Source organism: Cygnus olor, chromosome 9 (assembly GCF_009769625.2).
Source record: "Cygnus olor isolate bCygOlo1 chromosome 9, bCygOlo1.pri.v2, whole genome shotgun sequence".
In the NCBI taxonomy this organism is placed as follows: Eukaryota; Metazoa; Chordata; class Aves; order Anseriformes; family Anatidae; genus Cygnus; species Cygnus olor.
Window position 1 is genome coordinate 14,975,238 of NC_049177.1, and position 18,123 is coordinate 14,993,360.

At 47.1% G+C, this 18,123-nt stretch overlaps 1 protein-coding gene across 14 annotated transcripts in view; it reads right to left on the bottom strand.

Moving 5' to 3' along the window:
- Positions 1-6,759: 6,759 nt before the first annotated feature.
- The window catches only part of LOC121074575 (interleukin 1 receptor accessory protein), a 45,756-nt gene continuing 34,392 nt past the window's right edge, over positions 6,760-18,123 (bottom strand). For 8 of the 14 annotated variants that reach the window (XM_040566859.1, XM_040566867.1, XM_040566866.1 and 5 more), the window contains 2 exons: positions 17,445-17,588; positions 6,760-8,067 (listed from right to left, as the gene is read on the bottom strand). In XM_040566859.1, coding sequence (XP_040422793.1) covers positions 7,358-8,067; positions 17,445-17,588 — 854 coding nt within the window. In that variant the 3' untranslated portion in view covers positions 6,760-7,357. Of the gene's footprint in view, positions 8,068-13,828; positions 14,270-17,444; positions 17,589-18,123 lie in introns of those variants that run through there. The other 6 variants (XM_040566873.1, XM_040566869.1, XM_040566872.1 and 3 more) reach the window with 1 other exon arrangement.

The following is an 18,123-nucleotide window of genomic DNA, read 5'->3' on the forward strand; positions in this document are numbered from 1 at the left end:
CTTCACAGCCGTTTGTCGGGGGGCTTGCTTGCCTTGCTATAATCCTCAGACACAGCTGATGGAACCTACAAGCTGTGATTAATTAGTTAATGATGGGGATCCTTAATGGAATTGCTTGAGGCAACAGAGGTGTGATTTGTAAGGATTCTCCCTGCCATTTACTAGCAATGTTATTTGCTGATAGAGAAGAGCTGGTTCCAAGTGTCTCAGAGCAGAGCTTTGTAGTCTTTCTTTGGTGCTTTCCACCCTTCAGAAAGAAAGGAAAATACTGATGTACTACTGTGTAGCATTAATCCTATCTGTTGTGCTCCTGCTCTGTACAGCAAGAGCTTCTAACTGTCCCTAGCTACATCCAGCACATGGTATTTAAAAAGAAAGGCCAAATGCCAACCTGAGAGGAAAGTGATGAAAATCAAATAATGTAGTGGGTACTCCAATTGAGCAATAAAGGTGACGGCAGCTAATGGGAAATGCTGTTAAGGTGCAAGCCACGCAGCTGTGAATTCTCAACAATAGCCCTGGAGTGTGCTTTTGGGCAAGTTGATCTTATTTTAATATATCAGGAGAAGTATTGGCTAAATGCAGGATAATAAGAGTTAGCTTTAGTCTGTGAAATGAGAGGCCAGACTTTCACTTCATAGTACTATAACAGAGAGCTGCTATTTGCCTGTCAAGTGCTCTTTCTGGAGAGGAAAAAAAAAATTACTCTACCATAAATAAAAGTACAAGTAAAAATGCCAGGATTAATACACTTTTTAATGGGAACAATGTGATCTATTTCCTCTGTCACGTCTTTCCTTGTTCCATCTCCTCTCATAACATCACCTACTAAAGGCTAAATATAAGCTGTGCACCAAACTGAAACAAGCAGTGACAGGAGGTGACACCCTGCAGGCTGCTCAGATCTGGCTGCTCCAGCATTGGGCTGGTAACTGGCAGACAGGTGTCTGCACACAGACTGGGACCACATTTGCTGATGAAGTCACTGCTCAAAAGCATCTGCTGTGCTGACCTCTTCATTGTATGCAGGACCAAATTGAGGAGACTTGCTGTACCTGCAGGGCTATGTTTGGCAGCTGGGATTGCTCAAAATAAGAGCAGAACCTCTTTAGAGTAGAAAGCATCTCCTGACATCTATGTAGCACCTGGCACATATGTCCTTACCTATGGAGGATGGAGAGGAAGAATGTGCTAAGGACTGTGAACTGCCCAGATACTTTGACAACGGAGGGGTAGAAGGGCAGGGTGCAAGTTGCTGGATTACAGAGGGGAGTAAATGAGGGAAGATAAAGAAAGGCAGCAGGCTGGAGTGCAGCCAGGCAGTAAGCCCCAGCCACCTGCTAAGTCTGTCTCCCTCTAATACCCAGCCTAGTGCGCAGAGCAACCGGAAGGATTTGAATGCTTGTTACATGTGTTACAATGGTTATTGAGAAGCTTCAGATACGGACAGACAAGAAAGAAAGACAAATAAATTTGCAATGAGGATGGGAAGTTAAATAATCTTGATCTAGTCAAAAAGGTGGTGACCTCAAGACATAAAATTCATGTAAGAGGAATTGCAAGCAGTAGAGCTGCATTGAGCAAAGCACGAGGTTTGGAGTGAGCTCCGGGCCTCTTCCCAGCGATGACAGTGTGTGGGAGCCTGGCAGGGCTAAGAGAGCAGCGTGCAAGTGGTCTGGCTCACTTCTAAGAACAAACCAAAGCAGAGATGCAAGGTGGTGGTGTCTGTTACATAGCCCAGATGCCCTCAGTTTTCTTAATTCAGGTCCAGCTTTTTGTCAAATGCTGGACAAGAGTAGACCAATTGCGCATTTACTGTTGTTTGGATGAGCCAGGGCTCTGGCAGGCTTGTGCTGCTGAGTAGATGAAAGTAGCCAAAACAGATGCAGATATTAAGGGACTTCACCAGTACTTGATTTTTATTTTCATGCATGTAAATCTGAAGGGGATAGTGAGTGAGTTTGAAATGCTTTCCGACTCTATCAGGCTGTTAAATGCAGGTAAATGAACATGTGTCAGCAGGGCTGATGCTGAATGGGAGCAAACAGCTGTTCTCTACTGCATCGCCACAAGTGGAGCAGATGTATTTGAGACAGAGATGGGAAACAAAACAATAGATGTTACTCTCGCCTGCCTACAGAAAGGAGCATGCAATTTACTGGCAACAGCATACATTGAAAGAGTGTGAGCAAAGCAGAAGGCATGGATTACTGTCTTCAGAGACATCTCCATTTGTGTTGGCAATATATGAGAGGAAAGAGGTAGTAAGACATTTTCTGCAGCTGAGTTCTTGGACCTGACTCACTAACATAGTGCGATTTGAGGAGCTGATATGATCTGATATGCAAACGTTGATTTATTCCAGCTAGCCATAAGAATACAGTTGGAGGCTTTTCAGTTGCTAAAGTGTTGGTTGAGGAGCTCATGGCATCACTGACCTAATTCTTTAATAAATCTTAGAATACTGAGAAACAGCAAACACTGAAAACTGAGTATGCTGGGCCAATATGTAGAAACAGGCCAGTGCGATGACCAAAGCAGACCTGATTGCATGTTTATAATGAAGTTGTTTTTCAAAGGAAAATGCTGTTTTTGTTTAAGTTGAAGTGTTTCAAAGGGACTAGTTTCAACAAAACATACTGTACACAAAACAGAAATGAAATGCCAACATGTTTTTGACACTCTTGGTATAGCACATTTTAAATGTTTGTGTTAAAAAAAAATAAAGTTAAATTGGGAATTAAATGCTTTCCTCTCACTATGGATGCAGATTGCTAAGAAAACATTTTCTTCATGGTAAACAAAAATGTCTTCTGCTATTTGTGCTCTGTTTTGATAACAGGAGAGGAAAAACAACCAGAACAATGGAATTTTCTATGAATAGGAAACTCAAATACTTTGTGAATCTGTAGGAGTAATTGCAGCTTCATTCCCAGACAGGATCTCAGTACTGGGAAGGTAAGTGTGGAGTTGCCTACGTATGGAATTTCACGGTGTCAGCATAACTAATTAGTAGCCAATGAACATGGCTTTATGGGATTAGATATTCCCAAATGACCTTTTCCAATCAATGGTATTTCCAGCTTGGCTGGTAACTGTAGGTACATAGACATGGCAGTCTTTCGTAAGCAACCCTGTGTGCATTAATGGCAGGCTTGTGGTTCTTCATCCTTTAACCAGCAGATCTCAAAAGATGAAAACTTGTCATCGAACATGTTTCTAATGGAAGTCAGTGTCTTCATGGCTGATTTGGAGATAAATAAAACATCAGTTGCTAATAATTGTGGCAGATGGCACAAAGATTGCCTGTCATCACTATTTCCCGCTTCACCAAGCATGCGACGTGATCTGGATTGCCTGATGAACTGGCCCCAGGCAGATACAGTGCAGCATAACAAAAAATTCATCTGAGACCATGCCGGCAGAGTGCTGGGGGGCACCTCAGCCATAACACCTCCTTGGGAAAGGTGTTGGAGTGGACGAGCGATGCAGTCTGGTTTCCCACTGAGCTGTGGTGGCACAAAGGAAGGAGTCAGCAGGAAGCAGTGAATAACAGGGAAACATCTCCTTGCACAGACAAGGCAAGAGGAGCCCCCTCTCTGTCACCCATGTTCTGAAAATGACACTGAAAAATTAAATGGCAAAGGAAAGGAAGAAAAACAGGAAAAATTGAGAAGAAACCTCTCATGAGCAATAGACTGGCAGATGATTTATCAACAATGTGCAAATACCCTAATAGACAGAAAAATCCCTGAGAAGTCTCTTTGCTGCAGCAGAGGAAAGTATAACAAGAACCTTGTTTGGAAGCAAAAAACAGGCAACACAAAAATCAGTCATGATTTTAAGAAGGCGGCTGATGATTCACTTGAACAAACTGTTGATGAGTTGGAAAACCCTTTGATGGCAATCAAATGAACTTGTGGCAGACATATTTTAGTGAAGTACAAATTGTTAGACTGATTACAGGTGTGCCAGTGTAAACGATTCTTCCCCTGTGTCTGACCATCACTGTGCCTGATGTTATGGAGAATTAAAGTCATCTTCTTCTACAAAGCATTCTGCAACATTTATGTGTCTCGCTAACACCTTTACAGAAGGTGTCCGAGTGTGCACTGTCTTTTTAGAGCTGCAGCCTCTCCACAGCATGGTCAGTAATGGTAGGTAGCACGAACACCCATGAGATCAAGTGTCAAGCTTTGTCTCCTTCTTACATATAAGGGTAGGCAACTACAGGCTCACCCAGTAGCATGTCTCCCTGCTCCTGGAAGCGTTTGTAACTCATGCATTACCGTGGTTTCTCATCGATCCTGGGTGCCAGATGAGGCCGAGTGCCTGGGTGGTGAGCAGGGAACACCTACACCCCTGGGTACAGCTTGGACCTATGGGTGCCCCCCCTCAATGACATCCCCCCACCTGCTTGAGGTGGCTCTGGGATGTACCTTGTGCTTGAGATGTCACACTGGGCAGACCCTGTCCCAGCAGTGGCATCACCCTTCACAGAGCTGTGTGGTGGATCAACAATAGGAGAAGCATGTATTTATGTGCAGCAAGAATTAAGGATCTGAGGTATTTTTTCCCCTGTTTCTGGAATGTGTTAGTTCCTTCACAGTCTTATCATTTGGGATAATATCTGCTATAAATATGCTTAGATCAGATGCCCCGAGCTCAGCAGCTCTCTAACAGACGAGAATAGACTTGTTGTTGATATCCGGATTGTAGATGTGAGGAGCAGCCCAATATTGGCATGTCCAGTGGAAATTGCCAGGGAGAGACCTCGTTAGTGCCCAAGCTTTGCAGTCACTGAAGTGTAGATAGATTGATATTCAGAGGGACTAAGTTCCTGAGCTTCCTTGCCAGCTCTGTTCCGTGTCTTCATGACGACACCAGCCTTCCACAGATTGAAAACATCTAGGTAACAGCCGAAATATTGTACAATGGGCTCTGCATGTTATGACCTAGTAGCCTTGTAACACTGCATGCCATAGGTAGGATATGCCAGGTTATAAGAATATTAAATAAATGTTTTGTTTTTAAATTAGAATATAGTGGAAATCCACCATATGTACTAATTCTAGTCATCTCTTAAAAGGACTGGGAAGGGTGAAGGGGATAACAGTGTTGTGCTGACTGGTAACTTCAGAGACAATTACATTTTTTATGCAGTTGACAAATACATGTGTACCAATGAGGAGAGTGGTAACTACAGTCCATCTGCACCAGTCAGCGTCAGATGGTATATGATGAGATTTAACTGATTTTCACAGAGCAGAACTCAAACCATGTGAAAAGTCTATTCTGATCCTAAATCAGGACCTTGTTTGGGTGCCTGGGGATATTTCTAAACTACATGCTTGGGAAGAGAAACAAATACAACTGAAATGGGTTCTGGGGTTTCATCCCTGTATCCTTGCAGAGACAATCCATCCAGCACGGCGTGCTTTTGGGTTCTGTGAGCCTGGCCTCAGAGGCAAAGGCCCATAGTTCTGCACACCCTGGAGTCTGGCATCTCTCAGCATTTGTTATGAGAGCAACCAATGCCCTGGGTCACTTCGGTGGGCAGTATAAAGGTAATAAAATTAAGCTAGCTCTGTTGAAGCAACAGGAGTAGCAATGGTCATTCCAGTTTGTGTTTTTTTCTTTCATGAAGGGATGACATTTAGCCCAAAAAGACTGGAGTAGGCCAGTTGGAAAACTGTTACAAGCTCCAGCTGTTGTTTCCTGCAGTTTTGGATTGCTGTAGTCGACTGAGACAGCAACATGGTGAAATAAGAGCAAGGTTTGTAAGTAAAAGCTGTGTAAATGCCAACAAATAACAAACGTGCTGGCTCTGGAGGTTGACTGATTGCAAATTATTTGTATCTTGTAGCTTCTGTGTTCAGCCCTACCAGACTCACTGACAATCTAGTTGTGGACAACCAGAAACATTTAACCAATTAATGTGATTTTGATAACTTCTCACAAAGCATTCTGCAACTTATCAGCTCACCTTCCAAATATCTCATTCCCCCTCCTCCTATTAGATCACCCAGAACGGCTGTGTATGGACAAAACTTCTGAGCCTTTTAAAATGCATCTGCCTGAACTTACAGAGAAATCCATGTCTGGAGCGTGTGCGGGAGTCTGAATTTCTGAGCTGGTAGGGTTTGGTGTTTTTGTTTTTTTTCTTATTTTATGTAGATTGACTCAGCACCAGGTTTTTGGTTTCCATTTGCTCAGTCTGCTGCAGCAGAGCTGTTAGGATTCAGCTCACAGAAACTTGTAATGGGAGAGCCATCAGCTTTGCTTGATCTCAGTGAGAAAGGGCAGAAAAAGTCGAGGCACTGCTGGGGAAGAGGCGCGGCTGAAGGAAGGAAAGCGATGTGTGAATTATACCTGGGCTTCAGCACTGTCAACACGGGTGAAACGTGGCTCTAAGTGAATTGCTCCAGCAATTTTACAAGGGCTGCAGCTGAGGATGTCAAATAAGGGTCTGTCCTGGGAGCCACAGACACTGTACCCTGAGGGCTCAGCTCATATTTCCAAGGTAGGAAAAAAAATAGAACAAACTGGAGAGGCAGCAACCAGAAGCTGGCCATGCAGCTGACAGAACAAATTCATCACTGGGGAAGCCAGAAGGGGACCGAGCCCAGGAGCAGACTGGAGGCACTGGGATCAGGGGGGGCCTCAACCAGAGTAGGGAAATCACCTCCCAGGCACTGTCTGGTGAGCAAGACTCCAGCATTTACCTGTTCCCAAGACTGTACACTTAACAACAGCAAGTTAAAGAACTCTGTTTTATTTAGAGAGAAGGAACTTAAAGGTTTTGACCAAGTTCTTTTAAACCACAGTGGATAAAGCACCATGCTGCATGGTGCACTCCTGCGCAGCTGGAGCTCCTGATGAACTCAATTTGCAAAGTTTTATTCTTATTTTGCAAGCCTCCACCTTTCCCAGACGTTCCCACCAGGTGCACTGTTTCTGTGTCCATCCCTGCATCCCTGTACCCTTGCATCCCTCCCATCCCACCGGCGGGCCCTGCCCTCCCAGCAGCAGCCCTGCAGCCAACAAGACCACAGCTGGGGAAAAGAAACACCGGGGAGATGCTCAGGCGTGTTCAGCTCATGTTTGCCGTGTGAATTAAGCAGGACCCAGCAACACAGGCAGCACCCAGCCGCTGCTCTGTGCGTTGTCGCAGGTCCCTGGCTCAGATCGGCAGCAGCGAGACACCCAGGATGCTGCTGCAGTCCCCTGTGCCTGGCGGTGAGTGAGGCGAAGCAGAAAGACACCAAGTCAGCCTGCAATACTGCAAAAACGTCTGATACAGTGAATTTCTGCCATGGGCCCACCACCTGTGGTGCCACCGAGCTCTGTCCCTTGGCTAGAGGACGTAGAAGTCATTGTTGTTCGACAGGTCGCTGTACTGGCAGAGGGCGAGAGCAGGAGCCTGTGCGGGCGGGGGCTCGGGGCGACTGCTGCCCTGCCCCCCCTGTACCCCAGGCTTGCAGATCTGGGTCTCCCACCAGGGCTCTGCCACCGCCCGGTGCTTGCGCTTCAGTCTGCTGCCGCCGTCACAGTAGGTCCCGCAGCACCGGCAGGCCAAGAAGTGCTTGGCTCGGTGCTTGGCCTTCGGCGTGGAGGCCGCGGCCGTCCCCCGGGGCGCAAGGCCTGTGACCGTGGCACCCAGTGGCTCAGGCCGGCCTTTCAACCGGCTCCTTCTCCTCTGGACGGGGTCCGGGCTGATGTCGGACTGTGAGGAGCAGCTCTCGTTCCAGCCGGAGCCAGCGCTCAGGCTCCGCAGGGGCAGGGCGAGCCGCAGGGCCTTCCAGAAGTGGGAGCCCGAGCGCTTGGACTTCTCCCCCTTCCAGGTGACAAAGGAGACAGACTCTTTCAGCTGGAGGATGCTGGGGTGGGTGCACTGCAGTGGCCTGTACTCCACCACGATGAGCTTGGTGGCGATGGCATTCTGGCACATGATGCCGAGCTTGAACTCCAGGAGGCTGATGCTCTTCTCTGTCAGGTAATCGGGACTCAGGACCACGATCATCCTGCGGCTTCTCTGAATGAAGTCAAACACTGCTTCAGTGGTATCTAAGAGCACAAGGGCGAGGAATTGGGGTGCACAGGGGTAGGGGAGTGGGGAGAGAAAAGCCAAAGGAAGCTGTTTGATGGCAAACCTGCACAGACACCCCCTCCCCTTCCCACTGAGGGGAGCCTGGCACAAACCCAGTGAATTTCCACTTGCCCACACTCCCGCCAGCCGGGACTGCAGGAGCAGTATCAGCATTTTTGCTTTGCAGTTAGCTTTTGAGAAGGCTGAAGTGGTAAATGAGAGGCCAGGAACAGCAGGATAAGCCAGGACCATACTCCAACTTCAGCACCGCATGGCACCACTGCTGCCAGGGAAGGGCAGGAGCTTGCTAAAAGACAGGCCTTGGTTGGGGACCACCTGTCCACAACTCAGGCAGCCCTTTGCATCAAAGAGAAGCAATTGCCCCATTGTGCCACAGCTCATGCTGCCGAGGTGGAGATCCACCTCCCTCTCATGCTGCTCATCCAGAAACAGAAGCCTCCAAATTTAGAAAGAGGAAAATGCCAGCTTTAAACATCTGCATTAGTTCCCCAAGTGTGATGGGGGTGTGTGTGAAAATACTGTCCTCCAAAACATTTCTTAGGGCTGGTTGCAGTACGTAAAGCTCAGCAAGATGCTTGGCTGGAAGGGTGCCAGGCAAGGGCAGCATCTCTTTAATTATGAACATTGAAAAGCAGCAAACCCAAAGGATGTCCTTGGGCTTCTATCTATGGCTTGGGATGCGGTGAGCATATTGAAGGTGTCATGGCTAATGGGTGAGCGGTGGAAAGGATGGGAATTAATAGGGCTGTGGCACTTAGCAAATTAACTCCGTCTGATTAACAGAACGGTGAAACTTTAGAAGATAACAGGTGGAAAGGCCACCCACTTACTGCATGTGGGGGCCTGAGATGGGGGCACCTGAGGACAAGGCGGTGCTCGAGCAGGGCAGGGTGAGAGCACCTCGGGAAGAGATGCGGCAGGGAGGAGAGCTGGTACTGCTACTGCTGCTAAAGCAGCAGAGGAGCTAGGCAAAGGCAGGCAGAGGAATCTCAGCAGCACCCAGCTCCCTTCTGCGAGCTGAGATTTATACACATAAAAATACCGCTCCTTCCATGCGGTGGCAATGCCTTTATTCTTGCAGCCCTTGGCCATCTGCTTCCTTACCTCACAGCTGAAGGTGCACTGCATTACACCTTAATGCATCTTATTTTAACACTATACAAAGAAATACTTTTTCAAAGACGTGACTAGCTCTAAAACACATTGTCCCTAGATTATGTGGGGACCAAAGACTTGGGCTATGAAAAATGATTGAAAAATTAATATCCTTCTGGAGAAAGTAGGGCACTGTTTGGTTCTTTAATATAACACTGGAATTTGAATCAAACTATTTGGATTATTATTTTCTTGTGTAAAAGGTTTGAGGGATTTTCCCCCTCCACACACACAAGTACAGGAAAACACTGATTCATTGAAACCAGAAGTAGATGATAAAGTCAGTTCTGTCAGAACTGTAACTGAAAGACGTGAAGCACTCTAAACACCGTATTTCAAAGGCACAAAGAATTGGCAGCAATCTCCCAATTTACTGAGTCCAGGCTTCATTCAAACCTTTCTATAACTGATTGAGATCTATTTTGAAATCAGCCAAGCTTCAGCATCTTCTGAAAGAAAAAGTGCCTTTGCTGGCTTGAAAGGTCTTTCTTTTTGAAACCAGAATCACGGAATCACAGAGGGATGTAGGCAGGAGCAGCCTGCAGAGGTCACCTCTTCTACCCGCCCGCTCATAAAGAACAGGTTCAATTAATGTGAATGACTCCAAAACTGCTGAAATGAAATGTTTTGATTGAGCTGACAGTGAAGTTTTCCTTTTTACCAATTTAAGATTTGCAGCATTTTCAGACTCAATGTTTTCTAGCAGCATAGAGGTTCAAATCCCTAAAGATATATTTTATTCCTGAGAATAGGATGCCTTTATATGTGGCTGACCAGGGCAGTTTGGGATGTTCAGATTACAGTGTAATCCCAGCTCACAAAAACCATCAGGTGGCCGTTTCACAGCATGCAGGCAGGGCGGTTCCTGCCAGTGCCACCTTCAGCACAGCACAGGACAGGTAGGAACAACGCTGCAGGGCTCCGGGTAACAACAGAGCTGGAAATCCAATACTCTTGGCTATCTGCTCTCACTAAAAAACTTCCATCTTTACTACACAGTTATGAAGGACTTTGCATATTCCTGTGGGATTGTGTCTGCACACCCCCAAGATGTAAAAGAGAATTTCAAGTCCCACAAATTTGTCCCAGCCCAATAAAAGCTGTGGGGTCACAGACACCACACCCCATAGACCCCAAATCCTTAGATCTTTACAAATATTTGTTTTGCTGGTGGTCTGAAAGTTCAGGGCTCTTTCTGAACTTACCTGGTAGCATGCGGTCAAGGGAAAAAGCTAAAAAATCGATTGGATAACAAAAAAATAAAAATAAAAAAAATGCTCACCACCTTTTCTAGCCAACTACCTGGATGGTGATGGGCAAAGAAGCCTAAGACTCAGTTTGATTTCAGTACTCAGGGCAGATTTTCAAAACTCTGGCTCATGGCTTAGTCCCTCAAGCAAAGGGATGATGTTTTCTTCCCATTTTCCTATCTTGTGATTGTTCTTTGGTTCAGAGGCTTTCTGTGTGTGCATGTTGATTGCTGGGTGATATTTGAATGCTGTACGTCTCCACGTTTCTGCCTTTGCAGCAGTGATAATGCCTAAGGATCTGTACAGGTACCTCATGAAACAGCCAGGAAAATCCCCCCTCTAAGGCAGCATCCCCAAATGGTGTTGATGCTGGGACTACACACAGTCATCCTTCTTTCACACCCATTTGCAGACGTGATGGGGGCAGGGAATGATACTCATGAGAAATGCACAAGGACTGAAATGCAAAAGTGAAAATGTTTTATTGAAAAGCAAAATAAAATAATACTGACACTTCACAGACCAAATAACACAAAGGCAAAAACATACAGGAAAGAGAAGGGAAAACTCTGGAACAGCTGTAAGACATCAAATGGCATGGGGAGATAAATATTCTTTCCAATTCATGCCATGCTGTTCCCTCATGAAATAACAATGAGGAACTTTGTATGAGCTGCATATTGATAAATGTTAGGTCACAGCAGGGAGATGCAAGCAAATGAATCAACTGAAACTGGACAGAGGCTGCGACAGAAGCCTCACATGGAAGCCACAGGTGGCACTGGATGGAATGGTTGGGTGTACCTGAGGGGAGTTTTCAGATCAGCATTACAACAGGGACTGGGGTCTATCCCTGGCCTGACAGCTCCTAGTGAAGCCCACGGTGATGCTCCTGGGGGAGCAGCACCAGAACCAGCGCTCCTCAGGCCCCCTTCCCACCACTGCACCTTCTGCCTGGTGGGTGCTCCGCTGACGTCTCTCAGTAATCCTTTTCTGGGGTTGCAGTGGCACCGAAAGCCACTACTATGAATGCCAGCAAAAGACCCAGCCCATTGCTTATTTGGAAAACTGAACAAAATCATCATAATAAATGAAGTGGATTTTATTTCCTAAAATAATCAGACCTTCTGAAACATCAGCAGATCTCTTGGTACCTCAGCCAAAAGCGTGGTGTGATGTGGTGAGGTCTGGGATGTTAATTCAATTTATGCGTATCTTTGAGTTAATTTTTTAACAATCAAACTGGAATCTAACGCAGTCCTGCTTTGGCCTTAGGGCCTTCCCTCTGCCTGGAGATGTGGCAGCTGATTACAAGGATGCTGAAATCACTGAAGCAAAGGGGAAGCTGGGCAAAATAATGCTGTTGCAATGGCTTCTCAAAGCTTAGCATGGCCCTGGGTGATACTTCATCCAAATGAAACTTTCTGGAGTGTGGGAAGCAGCTCTGCCCCTCCACAGACAGCCACAGGAAAAGGCTCACTGACAGCAAAGGTTTGATGCACTCTGAGCAGACGAGGAGCTCCACAACTTGTAGTGAGGCTGACTGCAATTTTTCACTTGCTTAAAGCAAAGCTTATTTGGGGGTGGAGGAGAAGAGTAGGTAAGGGATGGAGAGGGAGGTGAGAAAGAAGAAATTGCTACGTGTTCCACGTTTGTACAGTACCTTCCCTAATGACATGGGTGGCTGGGGCTGCCAACTGCCCCAGCATACTTATTAATCACAAGATGCTACAAGCAGGGCGCTTTGCTGATGTCAGGACTCAGACCCACACCATTGAGGCTGGGCTGCTCACCAGGACACCCTCAAACCTCACTGAGTGAATAGTGCATAGACTCCACATCATAGTGCTTTTTAATGCCATTCACAATGGCTACGCTTCACCTGCTGGACACCAGCAGAGTGAAAGCATGAGTCAGAGGTGACTCAGGAGTAACCATTAGCTACAAAAGATAAGCATGCACATAGTCTGCGTAGTGCTGAATTCCACAATTAAGTGGGAAGGCCCTTGCATGGGGAGCTACAGGAGTGCAGGCACCCCTGGAGCTTGTAGTATTATGTGAATATGTTGCAAACAACAGTACCAGTCAATGCCAGGGTCCCACTGTGCTTTGGTCTGTCCTACAAGGGAGGGGACACCCCCATCCTTGCTTTGAAAGGCCTGTCGGCTGGGGGTTAACTCACCATGTCTTTTCCCATGCCTGCTGCCTTCTGTTGAAGCAAGGACTGGTACTCAGTGGTTTCCATTTTGTGCAAAGGTTGCAGAAACTGAGATACATGCTCTGTTCTGCAACTCTGGTTTGGAAACAAGACAGGTGGAGGTTCTGTAAAACCAAGGCTAGTTTAAACCTCAGCCCCAAATGATGAACAGCGACGCTGTTCACACCTGGGCAGGGCACGCCAAGTCTTAGCCAGCTGGACAGAGCCTTCAGTAAGCTCAAATAAGTTTGCAGGGCTCCCTGGGGAGTTGGGCATATATCCAGTATCATCCCAGAGTCCTCAGCAGCACCCTACACAATGCTTTCCCCCAGCCAGCAGCTCAAAGACAGCAGGCAGGTTCAGCAGTATATCAGGGTTCCTTGCAGTGCTTGTAAAGTCCCTGAGTTTACGCTACAAAGAAGCATCTCTCAGACATGCTCCATGGCCTGTGCTAATGAGAGATTGTCCCTGGATTATGAGCATTACAGCCCTGAAGGATTTAGGATACTTGGAAGACTGCAGTGTCCTAGAGATGGACCACTTGTTAGTAGAAATGCTACAATACAAAAAGCACCTAGCAGAGCTTTTACCAAAAAAAATTGCTTCTGTATCAGCAATTTCACATTGCCAAACTACCTGAATGCATCTGCTCCTGTAAAAATGCAGGGGAAAAAACATGAGGAGCCTTAAGAGTTTATGCTTTCCCCACCAAAGCAGAAATCTGTGGTCCTACCACAATCAGGACTAGAGGGCAGGGACACACATGAAAGACATGAAAGGCTCTATTTTGGAGACACCAGTTAAGTTGCGCCCCATGCTCTGCTGTGGGGACCAACAACCAGGAAGGAGCAAAGCAGCCCTGCACTAGAAGTTAAGGAATGCCCAAGAGGAACAGGGTGGAAGAGTACTGGCCTGTAAAAATGCCATGCTACCACAAGGTGCTAACTGCACCCCACGAGCCCAAATTCAGACTGAGACCAGGGATTGTGCAGGGATTGCACACAAAGGTGTGCCATTTGCAGAGAGGTGGTGTATGCAGTCTGGTCTTTCTGCTGCCAGGGCAGTAAAAAAGCTGCAGAGAAGCATAACCATCTTCTGAAATGCCCAGGACAGAGGCCTTTCATGGCAAAACCTAAGCTCCTTCCCACTCCCCAGCCTAACTTTTTTTGTGTTGTGTTGTTTTTTGTTTGCTTTTTTGATGGTGTCAAACATATGAGGGGTCTTTCCCATGAAAGCTTGAACTTGTAGCAATTTTTTTTACTGGCATTTCCACCTGCAGCTGCTTCCAGAACCTGACCTTTGGGAACTTGGATTTCTCGCCTTTCCATTTAATGATAGTCAAGGCTGCCTTGGCCTGCTTCAGCTCCTTCACTGTGCTCTTCTTGATGGCTTTGTACTGCACTAGAATGACTTTGATGTTGCCCTTGGAGGCCATATTCTCTAGGCCAGCCTTGAGCTCCAGCAGGGCCTGTGTCCCCTGTGAGACGTAGTTGGGGCTCAGGACAACAAGCAGGCGTTGGCTTTTCTGGATGAAGCTCAGGGTTTCATCTGTGACAACTGGGAGAAAGAAACATCAAGGTGGTTAGTGACAGCTGAGAACACACTGCTGACCTGGAATCATGCTAGCAGATCTCTCTTGAAGAGGACAATAAAATCCCTCAGAGGCTCTCTCCAGAGATTATGCTGGTGTTTCCCAGTCCTACAAGGGATTTCAGGTAGGTCCCTCCTACCCTATGTCTGGCACCCCCTGCCCACAGAGGGACATCTATTCCCAGCCCCAGGCTGCCTGCAGATGTGTTTCTTCTCCTCCATGTTCTACAGAGGAAGTGCCTGATGTAGCTACATCTGGAAGGTGCTGTTCTGGCAGCACCTGATGCTACAAGGATGCCATCTGGCATGAGAGCTGCTCTGGAGGGTCAGATTTAGCTTTGTTCTAGGGACAGTGGGAAAAGAGGCTCTCTGGAGGAAAGCAGGAGAATCACCAGATGGACAACACGGGACCTCAAGTAAAAGACGACCTGAACAGGCACCAGGAAGCCAGCATGCCTGCACTTATTAGGAAGATGTCCAGAATGACTCAGGGTAATGGGGTAATCCCTTTGGCTCCTCTCGCCTCAGTTTCCCACACCAAATACATACAATAAGTACCTACACTCACCCTGAGCAGCCTCAAGGGTTACTTTACTTTGGCAATATTGTCATCCCAACTAGTGATACTCATCCAGCTGTTCCTGCTGTTGTCATTGATGAGACCAGATTTGAGTGTTTCTAAGAGTGACAAATAAAACATTCAGAGGACTTTTAATGAAGTTTTAATGAAGTGTCCAAAAAAAAAGACAGCCTCAGAGCATGTCTTGGTAACTGTATCCTCTCTGATTTTCTAAAACCTGCAGGTAAATTGTCCTTAGACACCTTTCTGTAATTAATGTAAAAATCCTTTGCAAGTGTGAATTCCGGTGCTCACACTCTCTGCTGCAGGATCTCCCACACTTCATTGACAAGGGAATGCTCTTGACTGGTCAGAAAATACAACGGAGAATAAAACAATACTGACAGGCAACTTCATTTAGCTGTCAAGCACATTTGATTAATTCCTGTCAGCAAACTCACAGGATAATCCATCTCCCACTGTTTCTCCATCAAGGACAACATAACTCTACCTATGACACAGATGTACACTCCAGAGGCATGACACCAGCTGCCAAAAGCTATTTCCTGGCCTGCCGTGCTTCTTCAAGAAGATTAGTCAAATCCCAGCTCAGAAGCAACAGGGAAGCCCCAGCAGTGTTGCAAACAGAGCAAGGACAAGCCACCACTGCCGAGCTGGGGAGTGCTGGTTCGTGGAGCTCACTGAATTGAGGCCAGCAGCACCCTCTGGGTGATGGTGAAGGCAAGGGGGCCCAGAAGAGCTGTGCTGGGAGGAAAACGAGACTGTCCAAAGGGAAAGGATGGAAAGAAGTGGCAGAGTGGAACAGAAAGGATGTGGATGTCTTGAGGAACAACTAGTGGGAATAAGTCTGTCTGCTTAGCCAGCAGTGGATCTGCAAAACCCAGAGAAACCATCAGGCTGCCCGGTACAGCGTCTCTCCCTTTCGCAATCCCATGTCTGTGCACAAGGGAAGAAGCACCAGACTAGCATCTGTCCATTCTGCCTTCCTAATGATCTGGCAAGCCTTTCACGTCAAGTAGCGTCCAGCATTTACTCAACTATTGATCATTTACAGTACAAGGTAAAGTGTCCTTCTTGCAATCCCCCCTTCAGCAGCCCTGCTCTGGGGTTTTGTCATGCCAGAACTGCTGCTCCCCAGGCCTCTGCTGTGAGCAGCCAGCAGCAAGGAGCACAGTTTGGTGGGCAATGCTGAGGGCAGCAGGGCTACAGACAGCACAGCTAACAGGCAACATTTGCAACACTCGCAGAAGACTTGCAAACTAAACAGTTTCTTTGTGCAGCTGGTGAATACACTTCTGGCATACAGCAATCTTACATAGCAGAGAGGTAGAATAAGCTCTGTCAGTGCCAGATTAACCAGCCTTGGGTGTGAGAGCTTGCAAACCTGCTCTGAGCCTGGAACAAGCATCGAGAGCCTGGGGGGTGACCTGCCACCTCATCCAGGTGCTCTCTAGAGTGAGCACCCTCAGGATTACAGCTGCCTCACTTCCCCCTTGAGGCACCTGTACTTAACTGCCCTCAAACTTAGAGGTGCTGTGCCCTGGCAGTGATCTAGGAGAAAGAAGAAAGGACCTCAAACTGCTTCTGCTCCCTGTCTCACAGCTGGGCTAGGACTCTGCCAATCCACCCTGCCCTTTTCAGAAGAGGCTCTAACAGACTCGGTCTGCACAGGTTCTGACCATTGGGGTCCAAACCCAAGGCCCATGAATTCAAAGGTTCTGCACTGGCAATAGCTCAGTCTTTGAAATCTTAGTAGGCATCAGGGCTCATACATCCAATCCCTTGCTCTGGGGGGTTTTAACGGTATGTTTATCTGGAGAGCTTCACAAACTTCCATTCCTGGTGACTCCTGTATCCCTTTAGCATACACTGTCTAAAACCTTGGTGCATGATTTAGCTTGAGACAACAAAACAAAACACTATCTTAATGAAGAGATGAGTGTTACTACATGCAAAAGTATTCTTAACCATAGCAACTAATTTTACGCTGTTAGACACAGACTTTCTAATTAACGAGGGTGAGTGGGAGGCCTCCTGGGAGGGCACATTATCTTCTCACTGATGCTGGAACAGTGCTCCCCACTGAAGCAGGGACCTAAAGCTGTTCCCCTGAAGCGGACACTCCTGGTTTTTACAGGCACTCACCAACACCCTATGTGAGCTACCAGTCTGGCCCAGGATCACATTCCCCTCTCTTTTCTTTCTAGCCTTGACTTTGTTCCCCCTTTCTTAAGGCAACTCAGAGGTTTTCTGTGAAGGTCAGTGGACTGGTTCCTTCATGTTGATAGACTGACAGCTCCTGCACATCACTTCTGGAGAGAGCAACTGAAACAATCAACATACACCACTTTCACACAGAAGCCTTTCTGGTGGCTTGGAGCACCTGATGTTGTAATGTGAAGCAAAAACATTAGAAGATACCAACAAGAGATTGTTCTCGGAGATGGGGAAAAAATATAGAAGTTAGTATGGAAAGACCAATTCCTATCAATTTTCAGTACCTCAAAGACCAATAAGAAAGAGAGGATGTGCATGGAGCACAGCCCCCTGTGAAATACTCACTTCCCCCAGGGAGGCTGTCTCTGTCGAAGATACACAGCTTGTACCCAAACTCGTTCTCCAAGACTCCCCGCAGCGTCAGCAGCACAAATTCCTCCTCCTCCGCGTTGCGTGCATAGGACACATACACATCATACTCCTTCCCATCTAAGCGTTGGGAATGCAGAGAGAAACAAACAGCAGAAGAGACACTTGTGATACTGTGCACGCTGAGCCTTTGACTTGCTTCAGAGGAAAAGTAAATGCAAAGGCTCACTTTGAGCCGAGGTACTGCAGGTACACATCAATTTCCATAGCTATGAGGCAGCAGTGCTGCCTTTGACTGCTCACCCTGAGCACGTAGGCATCCAGACACCATTGGGTTGCTGTAGGCACCAGACTGCAGCAATCTGACTACCCCATTCTGTCCAGCATCCTTGTCTTCTTTCACCTCTGACACTGCTTCCTCCCGTTGCTGTCTACTTATATGGGCATCCCACCAGGCAGGCTTGCACCCTGCCTATGCTCCGAGAGCCACAGCACCCCCTTGGCAGGTTCACACAGCAAGCAGTGGATCCTCAAATACCCTGCTCATCCTACAGGGGAAGGAATCTCAACTCAGAGTCTCTTAAGATGGATTCCTGGTAGCACAAGGAAGCTGTGGAAAAACTGAAGACAGATGAGTGATTTCCAGACCCTGTAC